The sequence below is a fragment of the Amblyomma mixtum genome, chromosome 2, assembly GCF_055824585.1.
Source record: "Amblyomma mixtum isolate Tamu chromosome 2, ASM5582458v1, whole genome shotgun sequence".
NCBI classification, from domain to species: domain Eukaryota; kingdom Metazoa; phylum Arthropoda; class Arachnida; order Ixodida; family Ixodidae; genus Amblyomma; species Amblyomma mixtum.
Genome location: NC_143013.1, coordinates 316,293,035 through 316,320,417, shown reverse-complemented (window position 1 = coordinate 316,320,417; position 27,383 = coordinate 316,293,035). Strand labels below are relative to the sequence as shown.

General features: G+C 48.9%; 1 protein-coding gene across 1 annotated transcript in view; it reads left to right on the top strand.

Moving 5' to 3' along the window:
• LOC149365066 (uncharacterized) overlaps nucleotides 1-27,383 on the top strand; it is a 618,748-nt gene that overhangs the window by 324,851 nt on the left and 266,514 nt on the right. Inside the window, exon 6 of the mRNA XM_089568779.1 lies at nucleotides 322-409. Within this exon, the coding sequence (XP_089424905.1) occupies nucleotides 322-409 (88 nt within the window). The remainder of the gene's footprint in view (nucleotides 1-321; nucleotides 410-27,383) is intronic.

The window sequence follows — 27,383 nt, the reverse complement described above, 5'->3', positions numbered from 1 at the left end:
GAACAGATGCAATCATTTTTGTTTGTTTGTTCGGATATACTGTCATAGGATATAAGAACATTGACAAGGTATCCGCTCCCAAAGTTTCTGCCAGCCACCGTTGCGAACTTCGGAAGTGAGTTTGCATGTTTTCCAGAGATCAAATGTAACGCCCGCACAGACGGAACAGCGTATATACTCGGATAAAAAAAAAAGGGGGGGGGGGGGGGGGGGGGAGAAAAATTCCCAGGAGAACTAGATGCAAGAGTTTATGCCTCACATTCGCATCATCGAAAAGTTTCGACGTTTTGAAGGAGGTTACATCCACGCTCTTCTTCCCAGGACCCGGACCCTGGAGAAGGCACCGTCGGGAGGCACCCTGCAGAAGGCAGTGAAGAGCAGGTTGTCCAGAAGCAGAGACCTCTCATTGGTGAGTCGGCTTTCCTTCCTCTTCCTCTGCATGCGAGAGTCGCAGTTCTCTCCAGTCGTTATTCCGGGAGACGTATGCTCGTGCTTGCAGCGGTAGGTGCTGGTGCTTTGCAAGCGTATGTCGTAAAAAAAAGAGAAAAAGTTGTCATGCATGTGACACACGTCGGAAAATCGAATGTGAGCTGGTGATGCCTGCACAAAAGGAAGGGTCGCAGATGTGCAGTGTTCCAGCGGGCTATGTGCCACACCAGTCGTCACTCGAAACGGTCGTCTTTTTGGAAGGCTTTCCTGAGTTTTATGAAATCGGAAAGAAAAAAATGTATGCTGCCGTGGACGACACCCGCGGTAGGTGCGCCTTGAGTGGCGCGATGTGTTCCGCTGCTTCAGCGAAGTTATTGTGCGTTACGCTTTTCGTGCGCGTTTCTGATATCAACTCATTTCAAGTAGATTAATTTAACTGATATCAACTCATTTCAAGTGCGGCCAGTATTTTAAGCACAAAAAGCGAGAAAACAGTGCACACAATTTCGCAGACAAAAAGTGCGTCGATGCAGCCTTTAATATAGAACATGGAAAGGCCAGTAGGTAATTTGTGTACGGAAGATAATTTGGAGGACCAACGATCTACGGTTTCATAGATTAGTTTGCTCAGGCTCAAACTTTCCACACGTGTGCCATGCGGCAGAACATTCCACTTGTACTTACGATACATCTCTCATCCACACCAGATCATGTTTCAACAGAACATGGGGTCTGGATTTTAAACCTCGAGGAAAGCGCCGCATTTAATAAGCTTTCGCTCCGCAGCATCGATACCATCGACGGCGGTGCTGGCATCGAGGCACCCTAATATGCGCGCTCCATTATTGGCCGATCTCAGAAGCGACGTTTTTGTCGGCGTTGTGCAGAAGCGCTGAACAACAATGCTGTAATTATAGCTCAATTGCCACACGAGTGCCTGCAGCCTGCAGGCGCATGGGGAGTTGGGACACCACGAACGGAACTGGGCTACGCCTATTCTGTCTTCACACTTTCTGTCATCACTCACCCACGCTGTACGATATAAATATCCGTCCAGAGTGAAGCATTTAGCGCGCTTTTCCTTTATTCATACCCTAACCTAACCTAACTTGGCCTACCCAAAACGCGTCACGTCACAAAGGCTTTCTCATTAATATATTCCTGCTCATCTTCGAATGACGTCAACATTTCTCTATGAGGAGGCGTCAGAAAGAAGAAACTGGGTTCCCGTCGCTCTGTTTTATCCGTTTACGCATTCCCTCTCTCTCTTCTTCGTCACGTCTTATGCTCGGCCGTGCGTGTTCCCTAATCAGCCGCTGTTTCCTATTTCGCGTTGCTTCCCCCCCCCCCCCCCCCCCCCTTTTTTTTTTCTGGGCCCTCTTCGAAGTGATCCCGAGCCCGCGGCGTGAATCCGCTTATTACCTTTGCTAAGCCGCTCGTGAAAGTCGGGGATATTAAATTGCTTTTTGGGCCGGCCTGCTTCCAGTCTGGTGTACTGCCCCCCCCCCCCCCCCCCCCACCCCTTTCTTTTATCTCACTTCAGTTTTATTTTCCCGTTCCCATGCGGATTTCCTTTAAAGTCCTGAGTCGCTACTTTTGATGTCGAAAGCTTTCACTTCTCCATTGAGCCTTCCAGTGAAGGCTCCAAATAAAGTTAAATTTTGTTAGCAGTGTTTTTTGTCCGCTCTTTTCTCTTTCGTTTTTAGCTGCTGACAGCTGGCACTAAGTGAAAATTCAGACGAAATTTGTAGTTGAAATTCATTCTCTTATGATCTTGCAATAATCTCGCTGAGCACGAGCATTGATCATAGCTTTCACGACAAGCTAGTCTCAATTAAGTGGCGCAAACAGATTAAGCACCAATTCTTTCACGACAACCTGCTCTCAACTAAGTGGCGCAAATAGATCCAGCGTGAATTGCGTGTCTTTCTCCAGAGTTTTGAACATTGTTCTCTAATAAGTGCACGCGGTGAAATTCAGCCAATAGTGACATCTTTCACGATATTTCTACTTTACAGGATATCATTTTCTTGCCTGCAATACATTTTTTGCAGTAGCATGTTGTTGCTCCTCATCGACTCCCCATGCCCCTCAGATTCTTTCTTCATATCTGACTTCAGTCACTCTTTGTTTGCGGAAGCAAAAGGCGCTTGTAAATTTTCTGAAAATAATTCTGTCTAGTTACATTATCGAGCAGTGATGTGGGAATGCAGTAAAACAATGCTCTGTGATAAATTAATACGAACCTTGCTTCCTCGCCTTTGTCGTGTTACCCAGACTTCGTTTTGCAGCGTGTCGGGCGCTTCTTACGTAGAAGTTATGCTCTCTTTTGACAAAGGCTTGCTTGAATTTGGTGTGGCAACAGTTTACGCGCCTAGCAATGCGCGCCATGATTTTGAAGCAGAAAAACAAGTTAGAAAATTTACAAATGTTTCCAGACGGGTCCTCCACGAGCTGTGTGGGTTACGACCGATTTGGGAAATTAGTCGTGCCATGTGTAACTGGTCTAAAAATCTTTTTTTTTTCTGAGACCTCAAAAAGCTTTGAAATCACTGCGGCGACCAGCACTGGAGCTGTGCGAAAGCAAAACGTCCACGCACTATATCGACGTCCGTGGCTGTTGTGACGTCTAAGTGTATTTTTTTGCGTTTTTTCGCGTTTAATTAATCAACCAATCATACCTCCTCAACCAAATTTTTCCGACGGCAATATTTATCACACACTATCTGTCACAATCACACTTTCACACATTTATATTAAGAGAAAGACGTAATCGTGCGGACAAAATGGCGGATACTTTTTGCTGAAGCGACAGAGCCATAGAATGCTCTCGCACTAATAATTTCCGAGTAGTTAAGGTGCTAAATGACTGCATGGACATTGTCGTTTCCGCCTAAAATACGAATGCTTGGTGCACAGTAAACGGCAGCTTGCGTCCTCTGTACTTTCTTTTCTTTAATTTCTTGCTAACTACGTTCTTGCTTTGTTTCGACGTGTCATGCTGGACGCTTCTGCTTCGTAGGCGAAAAAATACACGCCATTTCTTTCCGCCTTTGTACCCTATTTCGTTTTGTTCTTTGCTAAGCACCGTGTAATTCGCTTGCATAAATGACAATGTCGAAGCGGAAAAATAACAAAAAAAGTAGAAATCAGTGCTGTTACTAAGTACGATATGGGCCGAACGGAAAAGAAAGCTGGCGACTATATGCGCATCGCACTTTTGAGGCCCACTGCACATACGCGGAACAAGTTTGTGACCTTTGTTAAAAGGAGGGCTGACCTTGAAAGTGCGCGCACAATAAGTCCATTAGCTCGATAAGACCACTATTTGAAGCCGGAACGTTCCTTACATAAAATATAAAATAGCGCGTGGCTTGTAATCTACGTGCGAAACTTGCATCGAAGTTTTCGTTCGCTTGCGAGCTTTGGAAGCAGGCAAAATATCAGCGCTCCATTGAAAGCTCACTCAACCGGTTAAATGGATTAGAAATGGAGGAAGTTGGGAGATGGAAGCAAAGTGAGCGCGATTCCGTGCATAACGTTTCGGCTGTTGTAAGGCAGGGCAGAATGGCGCGAGGTTTTAGGATGTTAGCACTGCACTGCGGTATGGGTATAGCTCGTGATTTTCCATTACGCACAGGTGATAATGCAACCTGTCGCAGAATGGCGATAGGCTGTCCGTATAAAAAGACACTGCGCGGTAAATCCGGCGAATCATACCTGGATGTCGCAAGAAGGGGTGCAGTTTTCGGAAGGTCGAGGATTTTAAAAAAATACTCAACTTATTGAAACATAATATTATTTGAGTTGCAAAACAAACGTACGTGTAATTCGATAGACGATAACTGATCGATGCTTGCTGGCGATGCTAACACGCAGGGTAGAAGCCGTTCTGTTGCGGAGGGCTCCGGGTTAATGTCAGCCGACTGTGGTTCTTGAACCAGTAACTAAATCTCGGCATACGGGCGTTTGCGCATTTCGCTTCCACCGAAATTCGGCCGCCGCGACTGAGCGAGAGAGATGGTTGTGATTCTCGGTGCGTGGTTATAAACTCCAGCTCTGTCGCGTACCACAGCGATTGGCTCTCGCGTAATAATGCATCCTGCGACTAGACTTGTCGCGACAGCCACCATTTAATTCCGTGTTGGAGAGCTATTCAGAGTCGGATAAAGGTGTTAGTTTTTCTTCGCTTGTGGGTGGGTCGTTAATAGTACGGCGGTAAGGTCGTTGCAGTGGTTGATTTTCCTTCGCAATAAGGTAGATTAAATTGGACATATATATTGATGATATTGTCTTCAATCAGCTCCCGTGTCATCAACAACGTTGATTAGTTCACTTCATCTGTGCGCCTAGTTCTCTTTCTGTATACATTTTTTCTGTTCACACGAATCACAAAACTACTTACTGTTGCTGAGAGACCAATCAGTGCCCAAGGTTCCCAATCCCGTCGCAAAAGAATAATTGAATTGACAAAGCAGTACAGGCAGCGCGTATTATATTTCATTCTAACGTTCCAGGATCTGCTGCGCCGTTTGCTTTCTTAATTATGCTTTGGTTTGCCGGTGTACGCTTCCGATGAGAACGGTAGTCGCAGACGAAGATTGCTCCAGGCTCCTCGGACAAGTTGCTTCCGTGATGGAGACTATTTGCGCTACACTCGCGAGAGTTCTGCGTCCCTCATCTGGTCTCGCGTGGTCCCCTGTCCCAGTGTAGCGGGAGTGGAGTGTTCGGCCTTGGGGACCCGGGGTCGGGGTAGGACTCCAGATAAAGAGGCGAAACGGCAGAGCAGGAGAGAGACAATGTCTTCAACTCGCGAGCTCTCCTCCAGACACGAGACACCGCTTCGTGGCGCTGGCGCAAAACAACCGCCTTTTCCCAGTCGCCGTTCGATCTGTGACTTGTTCGTCGTCCTTTCGTTTCGCCTGGGCGCGTCCTCGGAGGGCTAGCAAACGCCTCCAATCTCTTTCCAGCCCGATTACAAGGACACCATAGTTTGATGACTTCTCTCTCTCTCAATTTTTTTTTTTTTTTGCTCTCTGGTGGTCTGCTTCATCTGTGTTTCTTCCTCTATCTATCTCGCTCCGTGCTGTCTGCTCTTCCGGTGTCATCTGCTCCTTTCTGTCTCCTCCCACTCTTTCGTCTGCTTCCTGGAGCTCCTCTGTTTCTGGAGTAAGACGAGTGGGCTTCCTGTACTTTCCTTCTGAACCTTTCCTTGTCCCGGCTTCTTGCCTGTGACTATTGCTGTCTTCTGCGCTTAGTTTCCACTCTTTAGCTCTCCATCTTCATTGCGCTCTTTGCTCGGAGGGCTTTGGTCCTGTCTGTGTCTGGAAAAGTTTCGTTTTCTTGTTTTTGCCTTTTGTGTGTGAAAGCTGTTGTTCGTTCCACACTCTGCAACTCAACCATTTTTTTTCCTCTGGGGGATTTGTCAATGCCTATTGGTCGAGGTTATTTTGTTTTTTCGTACAAGTGCCTCCATTGTTCTACCGTCGATCGATTGTTCAGTCGATATAAGAAACTTGTGCTTCCGGCCATTTTAGCAGGCGGTTCCAGCATTTCACGAGTGGGGGAATAGTCAGATTGCAGTAAATCGCTTGCGAGAAATGACGATCCTAATATCGCCCGCTCCATCAGTTTCCTCATCATAAAGATATCATGCGGTGATTTGCTGTGCGCACAAGAGGAAATTCAAGAAGTGTGCTAATGTTGCCGCCCAAGAAAAAAAGAAAAAGATACTTTAGACAGAGTTACTTTGTATAGAGAAGAGCAGCTTTCTTTGCGGCCCCGTAAATAAAAATTCGGGGGAGAATCCGGTACCGTAGGGATGCCGTTCGAAATCAACGCTATTTCATATAAATGTTTAAAGGAGTAGCCGTATAGCGGGTGGTTAAAAAATCAGCCCATAAAATGGGCCGATTAATTTTGCTTTAAGCTTAAGGCACTCTTCAGCAAGGAACCAGTGTTCAGTCAATTCGCAATAATCTTCTCGCATGTGCGGGGACTCGACCTGCTCCGTGCCCTTAGGGTTCGTTTTCCCGGGGTGTTTTTCGTTTTGGCTACGTTTATTGTTGAATGGTGCCAGCGTCGCACTCACACTAGCGCCAGCAGATGGCGTAATTGTTGCGAGCTTGGTAGAGATGTGTCCCTTCCTCTGCGGCTTCGGGAACTTGTTGCGTGCAGACGTTTCGGTGCAGAGCTCCGCTCTCCGCCAGCAGGGCGAGACTCCGAGGGAACATTTCCCGCCAGCTCGTTTCGTACAGCCTCATTGTATCTCTCATGCCTTAGAGCGGGCGAAACCTTCCTGGCGAGTCGGACGACCTCGATATCTGAGCGTGTTTTGTTGCTATCTGGCGTTATTGTTGCTGTAACAATTAAATGCCTTGTTTACATCAGCAAGTGTTATTTCTTTGTTTCAATGCGGAGCAAGACCTACCGGGGTCGGCGGTTTGAATGGCCAGCCGTGGTTAAGCTGGGGAAATGTTTATCCACCTATTTCAGCCCCGCACACACTATATCTCACTTTTTGCTCTTTGTGTAGTAATCCTGCTCTAGTAATTAATGCTAGTAATTATGCTCTCTACTGAGTGACTACTACTCAACATCGTTTGTGTGTTGGTGTATATAATCTTATCACAGCTGTCTGTTATTTGGTAGTCACGCACATTTTCTTTTCGTCCGACATCTTCAATTCTTGGCTGTGGCTTCGGCTGTGGCCGAGACGTCAGTCTTCAGCATGTTATGAAATATTATTCGCGAACGAACGAACTGCACAAAATTGGCAGCAGTGCAGACTATAGCCGTAGCGACACGCCCAATATCGGATTATTAATGTCGTTTGAAGATGGCTACCTGTGCGAACAGGGGCACCCCAACGACCTTGGAGAGATGACCGGTTGCACGGTAGACTTGCACAGCAGGATGAAACAAAAGTGCTGCAAGATAACTTATTTGTTAACAGCCGTCAGATGGCGGGCCGCACACTTCCATGTACATTATCAGAGCTGCAGTTTCCCGTGTAATATCGCTTTATTGGGATGTGCTTTACACGTGCTGCTGCCGCTGCAGAAAAGAAAAATGGATGAAAATCAGTTCAGCGTTGGGAGTTCAATCTGTACTGCGCCGCGAAACCTTCAATGGAGACAGGATAAGCGAACTAAGAATGTCGGTAAATAGAACGCCGCTTCTGCACCGCGACGGATAATGAGGGTGTGCCGCATCCTAGATCACCATCGTCTTTACTTCGCCCCTCGTTTCCCTCTTCTGCATTTTCGTACATAGTACATATCCCCCCCCCCCCCCCCCCCCCCCCGCCCCATCTCCGCAGGGTAGTCAACTGGAATTGCTCCCTGGTTAGCGTCTCAATATCATTTCCCCCTTTCGGCTCCTTCCTCCTATATTTCAGCACGCCAGGTGCATTTCTTTACCGACAAGCACGCAGCGCATCGCAGCTGGGTGGCGTCCGCCTGATGAGGTCCCACGCATTACAAGTCGCGACCTTTTCTGAAGTCGCCAACGCAGCGAAAGCAGTGTTTTGCCTCATACCGTAGCCAAATCGACCGTCTAATAACGAGAACCATATACTGTGGAACCATGTAATCATATACGCAGGAGGTTTGAGGTGCCGCAGCAATCTTCCACGTGATATGAGATCAGAGGTGTCGCATAATGCAGACCTACCATACGGCTGCGCGCACCTAACAACGTCTCCCCATATCGCGAAGTTCTCGCCCTCTTTTTCCTCTTTCACTTTTTTTTTAAATTTTTGCTGTAAGTTCTTCAAGTCCGCGTTAGGTTTGCCGTGAGGAGAGAAATTTCGACCCTGGCAGGTTTCTTCCACGCGGCGGCGCTCGTTGAATGTGGCTTTTCTGCATGACACGCCTATAATGCAGCAAAACCTAATCCTTTTTCCGCGGGCGCCGGCTTTATTTACCTTGTTCCGCGCTCATTCTGAGTCTTAGACGCACGCTCTTTCCTCCACCTTCTCTTTTCACTCGAGTTTTGAATCCTCGCGGAACTTCTCTCTGGGGAATTTTGCAAAAACTGGCCTTAAAGATTTCAATGGCTGAATTCTGGACGCCTGAAATGCCTCGGCAAGCATAAGCCGTCATGTGCGCGATTCTAGCGCGCGTCGGTTACTGAAGGGAGGTTTGACGATAGGCTTCCTTTTTAAAGTTTATATTTCTATTTTTGGTTCCCTGCAGTGAGCGCTTTAGACGTTCTTCGCATTTCGAACGCTTCTATTGCAAGCCTTGCTTTATGTAAACAAAACTCTTGACCTACTTTAATGGATTACTAACGCATCACTCCCGCTTCGATTTTAATTTTTAGATTTGATCATTTTAATACAAAATTAAACCATATATTCAAGAATTATAGCTCTGCATCTATTATGCACTCTTCAGCTTTTCTATTTTGATTGGATGATCGGAGATATATCTTCCTAATCGCACCGTTGGCAAATTGGTTGCTGATTCGCTTTTCTTTAGGTGAAGATTTCGTCAAGCAGTAAACTTGATGTTTATTTTCTATTAACTTTTCGCCAAGAAGAATTCCTTTAGTGACTAAATCTACTGCGATGCTTGTTTCTTAGTCGTAAGCCTGCTTATCGGCTGCACACTGAGCTACACAGCAAGCAAGTCACAAGAAAATTAGAGGATGAATTCGTGGTCGAGGTCCAGCTGTGTCACCGTAGTATAAATTAGCTTCCCGCATTAGCCAGGCAGAATTTACCCCACATTATATTCTTCCCTCCAGAAAAGAAAGATGACGATAAAGAAAACAAGCAAATTCTAACCGTCCACGATACGAAACGCGCGCCATAGGCGACACAGCTAGACACCCCCACCCCCGTTTTCTCATGTATCAGCAAAGCTCTCAGATTTCCCGCTTTCCCCCTGATTTTTTTTCGCTACAACGCTAGCTGTTTCGCATCTATCAAGATAGCTCCCACCCCGTCACTCAACATGAAACAAGCACACATCCTCCGCAGAGTTCAGACCAACCAAGGAGGTCCTCTCACCCTACTAATGCATTGGGATGGCGTGATACAGCTCACTCTCCCAACTGTACAGAGATCTGGGCAGACGCAGAACGCATTCTAGGTATGCACCTGTAACGCCACCATTACCTTCTCTCATTTCCCTCCCCCTCCTCCTATAGTGCTTGGCTTCATTTGGAGTCGGTGGGTAACCATCGGGCCTTAGCGGAGCAAGCGTTCTTTTTCGCGGTGCCCTCATACTGGCCTCGAATCAAGTTTTTCCTCCACCTCCCACTGCCAAGCCCTTTTCCAGGTAGCATCCAGGTAGCATTGTTACTTACCAAGCGGTGATTGCGAAATTTTTCGGCTATCACGTACTAAAAAAGCGACTGCAGTTTATAGCTCGCCAGGTATACTGCACTGCAACCACTGCGGTAAGATCCCACTATCGCCGTCCACCACTGGCCCAGGACATGACTTCAGAGGCGTGCACGACACGAGAGAGAGAGAACGGGGGGGATTCTTAGAGAGAGAAAATAGCGCCAGGCTAGGTGGCGGGCGCAGTGGTCGACCACTTGCAGCCCGGCTTTTTGACGTCGCCAACGCCGTCTTCCACGATGTCGACGCGTTGACAAGGTGCTGCTACTCCTCGAGGTCGCCGCCGAGTTTCCCTCCCGACGACACACCGATTCAGCGGAAGGAACAGCGCCGGCACGCCGCCGCGCACACTTTCCGGTGGCGGCGACGGCCGAATTTGTCACGAGGTAGCGGTGGAAGGCTTTCCCGTTTTAGACGTCTCTCCCGGCTTGCACCCTCTCCTCTTTGCCTGGACGCTTTTATTCTCTGCTCCAAACCGCGAATGGGTTTCTCAGACCGTAGCAGCTTGTCTGTATTGCAGCCTCTTGCTTAAACGAGCCCCGCAACGGCACATCCGCGGGCTCAACCGAAGAAAGTTTTGGAGCCATTGGCCGCAGTCCAGTCACGGGGGTGATAAGACACTCGAACGCTGTGCACTGCATCACGCGGCTGTCGCGTGCGGCCTCTTGCATCGGGTCGACTGCGACCTCAAGAACGCTTTCTGCTGCGGTCTCGAAGCGTTTCATGGAAGGCTTGCGCCGTAGACGGCCAGGTTGCGCGGCTTCACTCTCTCGGGCGAGGCAATGGACGAGCGTGCGCTGCCCCCTTGGCTACCCCACACCAGAATGCGGGAGAGGAATGAGAAGCTCGCCCTCGCTGTCTTCCTGTTTATGTCTACCCCGGCCGGAGCTTCGCGGGAAGGGTTCTCGTCTTGCTCTTTTAACGCGTCCAGAGGGAGAGAGAGAGATGGCGAAAGAGGGAGAACAGGGCTTCAGTTGGCTAGGCTGCACTGGGCAAATGGAAGGGAGGATGGAGGAAGAAGGCTGAAATACGTCTTTTAAAGGGCAACCCGATTTTTTTTTTTTAACATCTCGATTTTATAATCCCATTGTATTGCTTAGAGTCCCCTCTGACCGACGCAAAGAAAGACCCTTTTCAGCATACTGAGTAGAAGAATTTCTAAGCATCAAAAACCAGGAAACTGAAAGCGGAACTGGGTTTCGACCAAACTTTGACGTCACGGCAAGCCATCCTATGGCGTCATGGATGCTGCTACAAAATCTATCGCGCGCGCGTTGATTGGTACAAGTTGCTACTGTAATTGACAGCTTGGATCATTGTAGGTCTGTAATCACCAAAAACGAGCTCGAAATTTTCTCCGCGTGCAAATGCAGAGTGAATATCGACAAGCGTGCAAACTCTGACGTCTCACACGCATGGTTGCGTGTGTTTGTGAGAAATCGCTCCAGTTGCGGCCGGGAAATGGGAAATTTAAAAATTATTTTGGTATAGGATGTTTAACGTGCCAAACCTACTCGTGGGTGGGGAGGGATGCCGTAATGTCAGATTAGTTTCCACCACCTAGGATTTGTTAACGGGCGCTGACATCTCTCAGTACGCGGGCATTCTTTTTTTGTTTCTTGATTTTTTGTTCATTTCGCCTCCAAACAAAAGAAGCCACCGCGCGTGGGATTTCATCCTCCGATCCCGAGCTCAGCTAAAAAAGAAAGCGAAAATGCGAATGTTTCACGGGGAAAGGAAGGCAGGGTAACGGTCTTACTCTCGCTAGAGCCGTACTCCAAAGCCACTCAGCCACTACTATTGTTAGCCCTACACGTGTGTCGGGCACTCTGTTCTGTATGCTACGTGTGTCGGGCACTTCTGTACGCTACTTTCTTCATGGAAATGTACAAGGGTGCTTCATTCGGCAACAGTATGTTTGCGCCCAGCGCTATGGCTAATAAATCAACATAACACTCGTAGAATAAAGAGTCCGCGCGCGGAAGAGAGGAGACCTCTCAAAAAAGACAGGATAATTATTCGTGCTCCTCCGGTCAGTGCACGCTGTGCGCTCCCACGAAGGTCGAGGCACATTCTTTAAGTTAAAATTAGACGCACCTGCTTGCCCACTGCAACAAAAGTGTTAGACAAAAACGAAACTACCGTCTAGGCCTAGCAGCGGTCTACGTCATCGCAACTCATTTTTTTTTCTCCGGAAACGCGAAGGGGCAGGCCGGAATGAGCAGACGGTTATTTCCTGCCACCGCGGGTGCGTCTGAATTAAAACGTCCTCCCATTCAACTCAGACGGCCGCCGCAAGTTACCGGCCTCGAGCTCTTGCGGTACGCTCCCCGCTCTTTTCACCACCACAGAGAGAGAAAAAAACAAAAGAGATAAAGGTGGCAGCGTGTGCGCCGCCGACCGAGGTTAGCGAAACTCGTTAATTACGACTGAGCTAGCGCGCAGTTCTTCTCCACTTCCACAGGAGAGGAACCGCCGCCACCGTGCTAGCGAAAGTGCACTGCGTTGCTGCTGTACTCGAGTGTGTGCGCGCGCTTGCAGGAGGGCAAGTCATTTACCAACTGCGCGGAAGATATTTATTTTCTTTATTTACTGTTCTTTGGCAGCAATAGCCGCGATGTGATTCCTTTCCAGAGTTTCCGGCCGCCTTCGTCAGCGTCGAAATATGTCGTGCCTCAAAACTACTTTTGCAGACCTACAAGAGTGGTGTGAAGTCCGGTAAGAAGTGGGTGTTGTGGGATCGTGCCATCCATCTGGGGCTTGCGCGTAGGCGATGCCAGAGGAGGCCGTAAAGATTGTTTGGGTGTTCAGCTAGCGTTGTAGTTTCCTTCGCCTCAGTGCAAGCCGAATGGTTCCTTTTTTTTTTTCTTTTGGCGAAGTTTGGTGTCGTAGAAAGCGTGAGCAAGTGTTCCCGATGTAGTTTCATGGCTTTATGCTCGCATACCGCCAGGAACAATTTTTTTTTTTCGGGACGGGCAGAAGCACTCTTCCTTTCTTCATCGAAACTCAACCTACTTCTAGCCATGCTTGCACTAGCGTCGTCCGTGCTTGTGTAAGCTTTTAACAAGTGACGCCAGCATTCCTGTTGGCAAATGGGGGATTAACATTGAAAAAAAAAATATGGGCTGTCGGGACAGGCTAAGGAGTGACAGCGTTGGCTGTGCTGCATTTGCGACGCCCACTTTACCCTCAGCCAAAGTACAGCTTACTAGTGAGCGCTTGAACGTGGCCGTGTTTGGGCGTGACTGAAGCCGCCGACGCCATTTTTTTTAAAGAAGAGAAGCCTCTGTTCAGCTAGCGCCACAGAAAAGAAAGATTCGCAGTAAACAAGCGGACGTTCACTGGACGCGCTCGAAAGGCCTCCACCGACTGCGAAGCGAAAACGTACCTCGAAGAATTCGCCATCACGCAACCACCGCAGCTCGTCAGTTTGTAATTTTCCGAAAAAAAACTCATCGACCTCCCTTTCTTTTCATTCCGGTAATTCATTTTTTTGTATCGCACGCTAACAACGCGCCGTTCGGCCAAAAATTCAACGCCAGCAACGTCACCCCAGCGTCGGCGCGCGACGAAGTTTTGCGAAATAACTTTCTAATCTTGCGGCGCCGCTCCTTCGCGCCAAGGGAGCTCGTACCGAGAAGATGCCGCCTTGAGTCGAGACCGCGGGTGATGCGGTCCGCTTGTTTTAATTCGACTCCCAAGAAAAGGGAGCCCCTGTATTCTTCCGCGTGACGGCGAAGCTTTGCCCTCCACATTTTCCCCTCAACAAGTCGCCTGTCATGCGAACACTGGCATCGTTACCTCGCTACGCGGTATCGGCTGATAACTTTCTCTACGAACGTCACCGTCTGGGTTGCAGAGCAGGCAACGAAATAGACAAATAAGAGTGGGGAAGATGTCATGAAAACGACGCGACGCACGGCGACAAAAGTAGGACAAAAAGGACGGGGCCAGCGCCACTCGGACTTCAGTATTTTGCTTACACGTCTGATGTGTCCTGAAGATGGCTCCGAAGATAGACTTCGTTTCTTCTCAAGCCACTCGATACTGACAGCCTGAGACGGCGATCAGTTTAACACACAAAATGGCGGGATTTCTGCGGAAACTTCGATGAATAAAACGGCCCAATGTGGAATACATGTGCGTTTTCATTGCATCTTCAAGCATGAACCAACTAGCCCATGGAACAGTTTTACAAGAGCGGGGACTGCGACGCTTTGCTACAAGCTGTGTTTGCAAAATAAACGTGGGCTCATTAGTGCGTATTGGCGTGCTCGCTGAGCGACGCACAAGGATGGATACTGTGCGAAATCATAGCAGCCTGAAAAAAAGTAGCCCAACAGTAGAGAGAGGGCGTGGCAGATGGTCCTTGGCGATCACAAAATGAACAAGGGAGGGGAAAACCTCAGGTTGCTTGAGCCAACGTTTCGACAAGGGGACTTGTCTTCGTCTGGGCAAAGCGTTCATCATTGGCAGGGATTAAATAGGGCCTTCGCTCCGAGGAGGAAGGCCCCGGGGGTGGGGAAGGAAAGTGGTGTGAGAGGGGATGTGTGTCAGGAAGGGGAGGGAGGTGAATCGTGGTTCGTTAAGCTGCAATAGTGGAAAAACTTATATAAAAAAGTAGGTTGGATTCGTCGTCCCGAGTCGGAGGAGTTTTGGCCGAATGGTGCCACCGATCGCCTTCGCTGAAGCGCCGAAAAAAGAAAGAAGTTCAAGTTGCGGCTCATCTCGGGGTTGCAGGAAGCGTATCTCGGAGAACTTCTCAGGGTTGTACGCAACTTCGAACTTGAGAGGCCGGACCGTGGTGCGATTTACGCATTGCATTACTCGAACTTTCTTCGCCATCTTCTAAAAAATATTAATAAAGATAATCTGTGGGAGCAGAGGGGAAGCTGCAGGTTTCCGTGCGCGATATCTTGTTCAGGGGGGTGGGATGACACCTCGTCTCCATGAGTAATTACCAGCACTTCGGCGCAGGATATCCTCGACGTGGCAATAAAATTCTCGTCTTTCTCTTTCTCAAGGCCTTTGGACGCCCGAGTGAAGAAACAGTTCTTCCTTAACACTTCTGTTCTAATAGTTTTTTTTACTTCGAGAAAGGCAGGAAAGTAGCCAAGCCATGCAACTGTGCGCTAATGAACGACGATAACAAGTGGAATCACTGCTGCGAAAGCGTTCTCTGTCGGGGTAATAATGTGTGCCACCTCACAGAATTATAAACGGCTTGAATGTATCACAACACAGAATTGTAAACAAAGCGGCTAGAAAGGTAAAAAACAAATCGTTTTAGAGCCAGTTTTTTTTCTCTTTTTTTGTGTGGTCTGGACGGCCTGTCATGTTAATATTCCCGGAATACAAAGCAGTTTCGTGTTAATCTGTAGCACTAGCTTTCTTTCCCTGCCTTTCCGCTTCTTCCTCATCTTCCTCCATGTAAGACTTGTAGATCGGTGGGCTTCTAGCTTGCGAGCTAGGATACAAAATACTTCAGCATAAACATACAAAACTGAAGAATCGTTACGCTCAAAGCTTAAAAGAAGAAACACATAAGTTTGCTAGTCAACAAAACAAGAAAATTTCAGCGAATTCTTGTTCTTCTTTTGGGTTGCCCAGGAGGATATCAAGGGTTGGTTGATTCCCCAAGAGTTTTCGCCGCGTGTTTTATCGCTACGACAGAGCCCGAATTTCCTAGAACATGACTGCTAATTACCTCGCCGCCGTACTCGTAATTCAGCCATATAGATTTTTCCTAAATATGTGAGAGGTTCTTAAATTTTTCCTGCAGAAACTGCAGGGGAAAAAAAAAAACGCGTTGATTACATATACGTCTCAGAGGATTTCTTCGCGCATGCTGTTTTTCTGACTGAGATGTCCGAAATTAGAAACAAAAAATAAAGCGATGATTAATCGCTAAACTTAAGAAAAAGCATTACAGCCACGCCTTCTCAGATTGCAAAGTTCACCAGCCGTTCCTTGTTTTACTGCACACTGCAACGAAAGATTAATGCTGGCTATTTGGAACATGTGCCAAGCGTTAAGTTTGTTTATTCCCAAGTCATGCAGAAACGAAACACTTTTATTTATTTATTTATTTATTTATTTATTTATTTATTTATTTATTTATTTATTTATTTATTTATTTATTTATTTATTTATTTATTTATTTATTTATTTATTTATTTATTTATTTATTTATTTATTTATTTATTTATTTATTTATTTATTTATTTATTTATTTATTTATTTATTACATGTTCACGCATGCAGTGTTTTTACCCCTAATGTTCATATTTGTTTTAAATGTAGATTCGCGTTGGGTTGCGCTCTTAGCTGCTTGTCAGAATGATCTTCCGGCGCCGGAAAGTATTTTATCCTCAGAGAACGAAACCGACAAGAAAACAGAACAAATCGTGACGAAACATGATTATGAAAGAACGGAGAGTTGCAAAGAAACATGGAAGATGCATGTATGCAAATGAGTACGGGGAACTGACTTTATTATGCACATGGGGCGCCCATTACCTCATAGATTGGCACGGCACTCTCACCCTCGTTCGTTAGTCGCAGCGTGGCGTCTTCGCCGATCAATAAGACGCGGGCGGGAGGTAAACACGGGTCACTCGCTGAGGGAAGGATGAGGACTTCGGCGCGTACATATTGCGACGCGGAACGCGCAGTCATTTTGCGTCCACGGACGTTACGCGGACAGGCGGGTAAACAATCAACGTCTTGTTATAAACGCTTCGCGAAAACTCCGGAACCCTTCCCTTCAAACACCCTCTCCTGACTTCAGCATCACCGCCATGATCGACGTCGCGCTTGGCGCCGAGCGGTTATAGAAGTCTCAGTATACTCCACGCTGTGTCATCAGGGCAACCTTTTTCTATCTCCCAGACAAATGAGGTGAGGGAGGGTCGAAGTCGACGAGGCAGAAGAATGGGGGGGGGGGGGGGGGGGGGGGGAGGGGGGGGGGGGCGTTCTCGAGCGGACGACGCACTGGATTTCGGGAAAACCACACTGACGTATGCGAGCGCCGTGACGCACTCGGGGCGCGTTCAGGAAGGACGAATGGGCGCGCGCACGAGCAATAACAGAGGAGGGGAGATGCCCGTTAAACGCTCATCGGCTCGGGATCTGGAAGTGCAGTTTTCCTGGCGCTGATTTCTTTTCGTTTCGTTTGTTTGTTTTGATATCATCCCCTCCGTTTTCTTATTGTTCCGCGAACGATTGCACTTCGGAGCTCGCAGTGGAATGTACGAGGCCGTGCGCGAACGAAGAGTTAGAAGAAAGATGCCAGGCAAGAGGGAAAATAAATAGTGCGTGAAGGGGGGAATCTCTGTTTTCAAGACTAAGGCAGCTGTGTCCTGAAGGGGCGGAAGGATCCGGTGCGGATATATTCGGGAGTTTAGTAAAGGGCATCTGAGTGTAAGGGTTCAGGGTAACTAATAATATCGTGGGTTGTACACGGTGAGTAGGTTGTACAGTTAATGTTACCTGTCTACTGCGTAGGAAGCAGTCATAAAATTCTGCGCCTGCTTTAGACATGAATAAAAGAGTCTTAACGGGTTCGATCCCGGCCGTGGCGGTCGAATTTCGATGGAGGCGAAATTCTTGAGGCCCGTGTACTGTGCGATGTCAGTGCACGCTAAAGAACCCCAGGTGGTCGAAATTTCCGGAGCCCTTCACTACGTCGTCCCTCATAGCCTGAGTTGCTTCGGGACGTCAAGCCCTAATAAACCAAACTAAACCAAACCATAAACTCCCACAAACAAGAATAATCTAAAAAGTTTTAGGACACAGTCAGTGTGGGCAAAGCTAAATTTTTCTGCAAAAATACTCGAAAGGGGAGGATCCACACAGACAGGGATAGCGGGGAAAAAAAAAGAAACACAAAGCATGTCTGTGCGTCTTTGCGTTTTATGTGGCTTGGGCCCGATCCATGAGGCATAATGCCTTACTCACGATACAATAGCTTCATTGAGCCAGCGTTCATATTCGCACTTAATCGAGATCTGTTTTCCTGCGGCTTTCTTTAGGAAGAAAATAAACACCACTGAACAGGCTACGATTATACTATTGTGAACACCCAAGCAATTGCGGATTGGTTTATTTAACCAACCATTTGCCGCGATGAACACAGATTTCATAGGAACGCAATATTAACGATTGAGTGAAATCAATGAAAGGGGAACAAACGACATCGCAAGAAAAAAAATACGGCTAGGGACGAGGATGTGGGTTGCGAAGTACACGCATTTCGAGGTTTTATTGCGATTTAAAGCTCGTTGACGCCGAGGCACGCCAGTGGATGTGCGTGTACTTGCAGTCTACCACAGCTTTAGAACACACTGCAGAAGTTCGAGGCGTATGCTCTTTTCCATCCAAGAAGACCGTCGGAGGAAACTATATACAGGGGGAGGGGAACAGAGAACACTGACAAAAAAAAAAAAACGGAAAAGACGACCGCATGGATTATGCAGGTCGATGCGGTCCCCAGTGCCAAACTTGCATCGGCTTTCTCAAACACGCACGTATACGCGTGTTTATGCAAAACAGCGCGATAATGTGGCTATTTCAAGTCGCACGAGTATGGGGCTGCAGAGTTCGAGTGCTTGCGCTCGATTCACGCTTAAACGATTTAGCCGACAGACGTTCAAAATATTATGGACCCCCCCCCCCCCCCCCCCCCCCCCCCCGTGCACGGACTGCAATCGCGCACGCAACGGCGGCTTTTGCACCATACAAACGCATTAGCCAAGTCGCGTTGCACGCAGCCTGTGCATCGCGTGTCACAATGCGTCTGCTGGTGCATTGGCTCCGTCTGGGCCACAGCGGTAAACCCCGCCTTCTCAGTTTTCATCGCCCCCACCCTCCAAAAAACAATATTAACGTCTTCCTCTTATGCGGGGTGTTTCACCTAATTTTTACACAATTTATGAAAATAGGCTTTCTGACTTCTGAGAGCGCTTTTTTTGGCATGTACATCGGAATAAAGCTAAGGCGTGCACTAGCATGCCTTAAGCTGGCTAACTAGCAGGCTGGTTAACTATTATTTATTTAACTATTACTGTTGGGCTCCTCAATTGTTGACAGGCGTGTAAGCCACCGTAAGTAATGTCCATACCAGTTTTTAGAATTCCGAAAATGCGGTTACCCTCGGCGCTGTGGCCCAACAAATTTGGGCTAAATCGCGCCAAAAAACATGTACTTTCGAGATGTTTGCTGGCAAAGCAACCTCTCCTGTGCATGTAACTCGTCGAAGTAGCCCAAATTGTTGGGCCACAGAGCCGAGGGCAACCATGTGTTCGAAATTCTAAAAAAATGATATGGATATTACTTACGATGGGCTACAGGGCTCTGAATAATTAAGGAGCTTAACAGTAATAGTTAAATACTTGAATATTCAATATTAGCTAACCAGCCTGCTAGTTAGCACGTCTTAGCCATATTCCCATATATTACACCGCTGGCTATGCTAAGCCGAAAAAAAGTCTGTTCTTACTCAAAAAGCTTACTTTTTAAAATTGTGTAAAGTCTCAGCTGAAACACCCTGCACCGCCTATCGGCTGACAACACAGTTGGGGGGGGGGGCAGCGGGAAGGACGGTTATGAGAGAGAAAGAAAACTAGGTGAGAGGGGAAAAAATTAAGGGGAATGGCAAAGATGGCAGCAAGCTTCGCACAAGTGAGTGAAATGAGCTCATTCCCTTCCAACCTATTGAGCGCCCTCTCCCGCCTGCGTTCAGCCTCTTTAACCCCAACGCCACATTTTTTTATTTATTTTTTTTGTATCAGCTCATGACGTCAGTTCTGAGAAGGGCGCACAGCGCGTTGAAGGTTTTCCGATTGAATTAGTTCAGCCAGGCGGGCCCAGCCGCGCAGAGGGGGCGCTGAAAGAAGTTTGGTTAGTTTGGCTGTTCGGACGCAGAGGCGGGGAGAGGAGAGGTTCTCCCCTCGGTCCCTCCATCCCTATTTTAGCGCTTTCCCTCTCGCTCACTTCATTAGTGCCCACTCGGCCTGTGGGGAACGCATCAGGGTTTTCGTGAGCAGGCGGGAAGCGATGGGAGGGGGGTCGCAGTGCAGTGAAGTTTCGGAGCCGGGCTGTGCGCGCGTCTGAGTTCGTTGTGACGTTAAATGCAGGGCTGCCCTTCTGCGCTCTTTTTTTTATCGCACGCCCGCTGGTGGAGCAGTGGGCGTAGTGGCCGCTGTGTGTCCGGCGACTGCAGGAGGCCAGGCGCCCACGTTTCGGCAGCCGAATGTCTCTTGTCCTCTGTGCTTGCCGCGCTTTTCTTTCCATCTCTTTTCCGGCATTCTTACTCCATCGTTTCGTCTTTTTCTTTGTCCTCTATCCCGAAATTGGCTCAGAGCGAAATCACTTTCCACAACGTACGTTCGCAAACCACCGGAAACGCTGGAATAAAGGCAGCTTCCTTCAAAGACTTTAGCGAGGCGCCGTTGACGCGTGAAAAGCTCGTAGACTAGTGGCCAAGAATGGTTTAATCTTTTCTCGTGAAAGCTCTATCGGCCTCGCATTCTGGAAAATGCCGATGTGTGAGAAGCCTTTGAAGTTAATCAAGTCATGCGGGAAATGGCTGGAATTAACCGAGACTTTGAGTGTTTGCGATCGCTATCCTGGTTTGAGGCGGGGTCCATGGTATACCTGATATGACCTTGAGGGTGACCTTGGACAACCTGGAGAAATAAAGCAAATATTGCCGCGATTGGGTTTCGAACTCGCGGCGGCGTTAACAGATGAGCTTCACTGGCCGCTGCACGAGAGCACTAGGATATGCCGCAGTCGATCACGCCTCGTGTTAAACGGCAACACACTCTCGCGCTGCAGTGTGCATTGCCCGTTGTTGCCTTCATCAACTTCCATCTGTGCGCAGAAGCAACGAAAGGAAAGGAAACGCGCTTTCAGGTACGCACGTGGCGTTGGTGTCCACCTACAGAAACCTGCTTTCGCACTGTATTTCGTAGTTAGCAATGCTGAACCTCCAGCAACATTTTTGTTGTTTATAGAGGAAATATGATCCAGCAACATTGAAATTTTTAAAACTATTTCTTCTTTCGATCTGTCGGATGTGCGTGCAGAGGCATACAGCGCGGATTGTAAATTAGCCCGAATTAATTTGAGCCAGTAAAAAAAAACCAGACGCGCTTTCAGTGTAGCAGGTTGGGTGATGTGCCAACTCGACAGCGCGACGTTTCATGTTGGTGGTCTTGCGAGTCGAGTCAACGGTAACGGAAACCTTTCGTAGGCTGACATGTTTCGCATTAGGTCAGAATAATTATCGCCCTGCCGGTCTTGTCATGCACACGATTCTACAAATTGTCGTCGAGAGCTTTCAACGCACTGTGCGTGCTGTTGCGAAAAGCGCGGGTCGCAAACAGGATGAAAGACGAGAGGAACGCAGCTCCCCTGTTCGTCTCGTATTCTTCTCGTCCTGTTTGCATGTTGCTCATTGCTTTGTACACTTTCCACGGGTGTCAGTGAAGAGAACGCGTATTGCGGTCAATCTGGACATGCTCATAAAAATTCGCTCCAGCAAAGTGTTTGTGAATATATTTAATCTATTTAGATGAAATGAATAAGGCGCCTCACTTTCTGTGAAATGAGCTGTTCACCTTTTGTACCCGAAACAAGGCTGTATGTGAACCCGTGCAGTGATCCAGTGCTGAGTTAGACTTATGGATCCAAAAGGTTATTTCGTCAGCGGACATGACGCGTCATTCTTGCAAAAACAATCGATTATACGCTCAGTTAAAAACTGGAAATTGGTTTGTGGAGGAAGGGAAATGGCGCAGTAATTGTCTCACATCTCGGTGGGCACCCGAACCGGGCCGTAAGGGAAGGGATAAATCGCAGCGGCGGCGGCACCTCTGAGTCGCCCACATAGCGGAGGAGTCGACGGTGGCCCCATGTGCGCTGTGTGACGTCACTCCTCTTGGAGAATGCACTGCTGGCTCAGCGGCGACGGCACCCGCGCAGCGGAGGAGTCGGCGGCGGCTCCACACTGCTTTGACGTCACTCACTCCTCGCGCATGCGCAGTTGGGGCTATCCGGGACTTCGCGAAATCGTTCACACCTATAGCGTAGTGTTGCTTCCACAACAAAAAGAGAGAGTGAAAGAAGAAAGAGAGAAAGGGGTGCCATAGTGGAGGGCTCCGGAATAGTTTAGACCACCTGGGGATCTTGAACGTGCACTGACATTGCACAGCACATTGACGCCCATGCGTTTCGCCTCCATCGAAACGCGGCCGCCGCTGCCGGGAACTCCAGCTCAGTGGCCGGGCACCTGACCACAGCTCCTTCGCGGTAAATTCTCGGTTAGGCATCGATCTCACTTTTCTCTCACTAAGCATACTATACCTGTGAGAGTTGGCTATGTCGTCCTCCTGAGGCTGGGGGTAAATGGGAATGAAGTGATGTACGCCAACGCGCTGACTTTGTCCAGGACACTTTTTTTTTTTTATAACGGACGGAATCTACCAGATTCCTGCTGAAAACATCGTGCAGAAAATGCAGGTCTGTGATTGTTACGCGGGTTGAAACCAATGTTGACTCATATTTGTATGCCCAAAACAATTTTTTTTTTTTCAGGAGTTTGTGTTAAAGCTAGCGCTGCGTATACAAACCACTCGACGCGGAGATTACTCGGACATTTACCTTCATATCCGTGTACAGGATGTCAAGAGAATGTCAGCCGACCAAGTTGGAGTGGATACGCGCCTTCGGTAGGCGCTGCACACCGTCTGAAATGTTCCAAACGCAACGCTGCAGCTATGTTTACTTGTTGTTTGCGGCTGCACAGCACAACGGTAAAGTACATGTGCAAGACGTGGACGCAGATTGATGAGACACATCGGTTTGTTCATGGCCGCGCTCATTCGTTGCCATTTGAATGCACGGGTTGAATGCGCAGCTGTCTCTGTGGAGTCATTATGCTAGCTCTCTTTCTTTAGCCCTCCTCCGATTGTGGATGAGTTGGGGGCATCAAACACGCATATGCTTCCTAGCGACGTCACCGGTCAACCTTGCTTACGTGTGGTGGCTCCGCAAAAACAAGAAAATGATCCCTGTGGCACTTTTCTTGCGTATAGGAGGGTGTGCAATACTCTCGATTCGGGCAAGGTCGCCTCTTCGCTCAGCGGAGACATTTTCCTCAGCTGTGTTTATTGCTTCGGCTCGATGACAGCTTGCATGACGAACAGGTTGCGCCGGTCGATCGCGTGGCGCGACTTTTGTTTTCCGATTACTATGCGCAACGGCGGACGCGTTGGTAATGGCGCGTGATAGTGCCCGTTTATTTGATGGCGTCGTGAAAGTGGCGGGAAAATTAGCTAAGCGGGACAAAGGGCTTGATAAAGCGAAAACGGATCGCGTTCCTCTCCTATGCATGGTAAAGTCAAATGGCAGTGGGTTTTGAACTGTACACCGCCGCGTGGCCCGTATGTTGTTTATATGTGGAGAATTTTCTTCCTTGATTTGATGTCTTTCTGCGTTTATTTTTTTTCTGCTTTAGAATTTATTATTGTGCACAAGCCTGCTTGAAGAGGAGCCTCGCTAAACCTTGTTGGCTAAAACTTGGTGCCTCACCTTCTCATCAGTACTAACATAATAAAGATTAACAGCACAGAAAAGACACGAGAAAGCCGTAAACCGCATTCTAAGGCCCGAGCCCGGCCCGAAACTCCAAGTCCGAGCCCAGCCAGGATCGCGGCTTCTAGCCCCGACCCGGCCCGGACCCGCTATGTTATCACTTTACTGAGCCCGGGCCCGGCCCGCCGAGCTCGACGTGAGACTCGGGTCCGGGTCCGTTCCTGCAACATCTCAAGAGGTAAATTGCTGTGTGCAAGCAGTCTCCAGCTACACATGAAGTGGCCAGAAGATGCGCTCATATCGCAATAACATTTGAAAAAAATTGGTGTAGTAAACACACGAAAAAGACAGGATAAGGCTCTTGTGTGTAAATGTGTGTAAGGCTCTTGTGTGTAACAGTGATCTTGTGTGTAAATACCCCGAAGTTCCGAGAACCAAGTGAAAAGGGTTGCATACACGCACAATAAACTCTGTATCACCTCTGTATTTTTAATCAGACATTTTTTACTTCCCGCGGTGTCTAAATACAAAAACGCCCTCGAAGCCGTAGCACATAAATTTCTTTATTTGTTAATGAACACGATTTCGCAGGGTTTAACTGATGGCCGCTGTGGCTGCGTTTGTATGGAATGAAATCAAGAGAGCATTTATCGCAAGGGAGGGATGGCTCTGAGGCGAACAGCAAACGCGCCTGTTTATTGCGTAGACTGTGTTTGAAGACCCGATGTGTCCTAAAGCAGTATGCTCTTCCCCGGTGGCGTTTCTCGTATCATAGAGTGTTCACGGGGACAAAGGCAGATAATCAACTACTATCTTTGAACATACCGCTACCTGTCCATGAAGGTTCTTCTCCAGCCGTTATTACGAGATTTCAAATGAATAATCGTGAGGGGTAACTCAAAACCGAGGTTTGAAGCGCCTTCTGGTAGAGCCGACGGCGTGAGTTCGCTGATAACTGTAACAGCGCAAGCCAACGGAGCTGGGCATTTTATTAGGCGAATGCGCTCGGGCAGGTGAGCCGTATGTCAGGCTTCACAACGCTCCATTAAGAACGCCACTGTACAGTGCAGCCTGCTGGTGGATTTTGAGCCTTTTCTTTCTAACTTCTCTCGTGTCGTTCAACGCGGCCAGCAGTGCTCGTCTTCCTCGTCCAGCCGCCCCGGTTGTCCAGTGGTTACGGCGCTCGGCTGCTGACCCGAAATACGCGGGTTCGATCCTGGCCGCGGAGGTCGAATTTCGACGGAAGCGAAAGATCTAGAGGCCCGTGTACTGTGCGATGTCAGTGCACGTTAAAGAACCCCAGGTGGTGGAAATTTCCGGAGCCCTTCACCACGGCGTCCCTCATAGCCTGAGTCGCTTTGGGACGTTAAACCCCGATAAACCATTAACCAGGAGTGCTCGTCCGACGTTACTTCGATATAGCGCTGTGAGTAAAGGAGATTAAACTCGGTCCGCAAATGAGCTATCTCTCATTTCGCTTCAACAAAAAAGTAGTGCTAGTTGTTTATCATAAACCACGGGAAAGATTTCAGCGCCGGAATTCCTTCATTCCCGAGACAGTCGCTGCAAGAGTAAAAGAAAAAAAAAACGGAGGTGACACTTAAACTCCGGCTTAAGGGTATGACGCGATAACGTAATGGGTTAATTCCCATCGATGCGGAAGGTATCTACCTCACATTCATAGATCCCTGGCAGTCCTCAGAGTGGTGCAGCGGTTCCCTGCGATGCCGGGCTCCCCCATCGATGGGCCTTGTGCGACCCAGATTGCTCTTCCCGAGCGACCTGTCGTTAACTTTCGTGCCACCTGGCACGGTGGCCGGTTGGATCACTATCCGGTGGTGACGCCGCTAGGTCGCGTGACCTAGGTGGCCCACCTGCCGCCTAGGTTGCGTTTCTGGGCGCCATCTGCAAGAGTCATGCTCGTGATTTTTTGCTCACAACGCCGACAACGTCAACACCGGATTTACTGGGCAAGGGTGCATTTAACGGTGTCGTGTTAAAAGAATAAGTTGTGTTGTTCTTTATTTTTCTCGCTTGAAGAAAATGCAACTGTAGCAGACACCAATATTACTAAAGAAGCGTTGGGTACTTTTTCACAGCCAACACAACGGCCCTGCTTCACCCGTGTCGCTGCTCAAACGTCACACGTGTACTTCACCCTGCAATAATGAATCAAAAGCCAAAGCCCTATAGGGCCCTCCTATGCCGGCCCAGGCCCGGTGAACGAGCACATTTTCCGGCCCGAGCCCGTGCAGCGCTCTAGGAGAGACGAACAGAAAAGCGGCACTCAAATCCTACGTCACCTCAGCGGCTGGGACGCAAACATCGGCGACGCTCACGAGGGCTCTTGAGAGGAAAACAGGAGAAAGCAGTAAGTGGCTGCAACGAACGAGACAGGGGCGGAGGAAATCACGGTACGAAGAGTGAACCGCGCGAAAATGCCCAGGAGCCAAGCAGCGCCCTCTGTCTCCGCCTTCAGAAAGCTTGCGCGGCGCTCCCAAGCGGCGGCCCGCGTGCTCCGCGCCCGTAGCCAACGTGCGGCGTCGTTTTCTCATTGGGAGCCCGGCGGAGTGGCTGGGCTCGGTTGCGTTGCCGCTGTCCGCACTGAGGCAACGTCGCCAACGCTAAGACAGACGCGCGCGCCCCGGACTTCCCAATGCGCGGCCCGCGCTCAAAGTCGTTGTGTGACGCTGGAAAAAGCAGCTCGCCGGCCGGCGTCGCTTCGTCTGCATTGCCAAGACGCGTCGTCGTCTGCACCCGGTGACCGCTGCCTCGTCGTCTGCTCTCTGCCAAGACCTTCCTCGCGTCGTGTCGGCGCCGACGGCCAGGCAACGGTTGCGAGTTTTCAAACCAGAGTTACTGCTGTGTGACGTGGTCGTCTTCCCTCCTCGATTTATCATCCGCCTTAAAACTTCTTACCTTATTTTTGCTCGCCCAGTATGGTCCGTGCGTGAACCCCCCGTGTTTGAGACCGTCTTCTTAACACGTGTAAGAAACGTCCCAAGAAGTTTTTGTCTGTCCCGTTACCGACTCAGAGTGAAAGGCGTTCAGCTTCCTAGATGACACCACCGGTGACTGTATTCGTGTGTCGGCAGAGTGTTTTAAGGTGATGTGAGTAAGTCTGCAAACTTTCCGGGCGGCTCAAAAACTTCCACGCGCAAGCGCCGCCAGAATTGAGGAGCGAGTGACGAACTTTGGTTTGTGTTGCGCTGTGCGCGAACTGGCGCTGCTGGAGCCGAAATGAACCGGCGTCGGGTGTGCGGTCGTCGCTGGTGTTCCCCCAGACCCGAGGGCCCGGGACGGGGTCTTGGGCTGCCGTGCTGCGCCTCGTCGAGCCATGCGTTTTCGTCGCACCACTGAGAAGGCCCTGGCGGCCGGCGTCAGAATGTTGAAGCGGGTGCACTCACACATGAAGGCGCGCAAGCCGGCCTTCCTCGAAGTGGGTGGCCTGTCGCAGGTAAGGGCCGGGATGTCATTCCTAACCGCACTGTTTTGAACTTTTAAAGACCCGTATTTGCACGGACCTAATTTCTCTCTCGCACTTCCGAAATGCAATCAAGGCCGAAGCGCACGTTAATAGTACCGTATTTACTCGCCTAACGTACGCTTTCCCAACCTCGGTTGTCAGTTTTTTTTTTCTTGCGTGTTTTATGCCGCGTAATAACCCCCAAATTTTCAGGGATATTTGGGAATAAAGAGAGTTCATTATGCGAGCTTGTGCTCTAATGAAGATCACCCATGTCTTCGGAAGCGCACAATGGCATCGCAGGTAAGGGGACAGGCTATCCGTGTTACTCAAGTGCGCTTGGGAGAGGGGGAGGACGAAGTAGTAGACGAAGAGGTTAAAGCCTCGACGCAATACACGGGCTTTTGCGGGTGGCTCGTGAGCAGATCTCGAAGAGCAGAGGAAGGGCGCGGCGATACTTCGCCAGTCGCAAACGTAGACGGTGGCAATGCATTTCTGCCGCAGTTCCACATGTACAATCCCAAAATCGTTGTACAC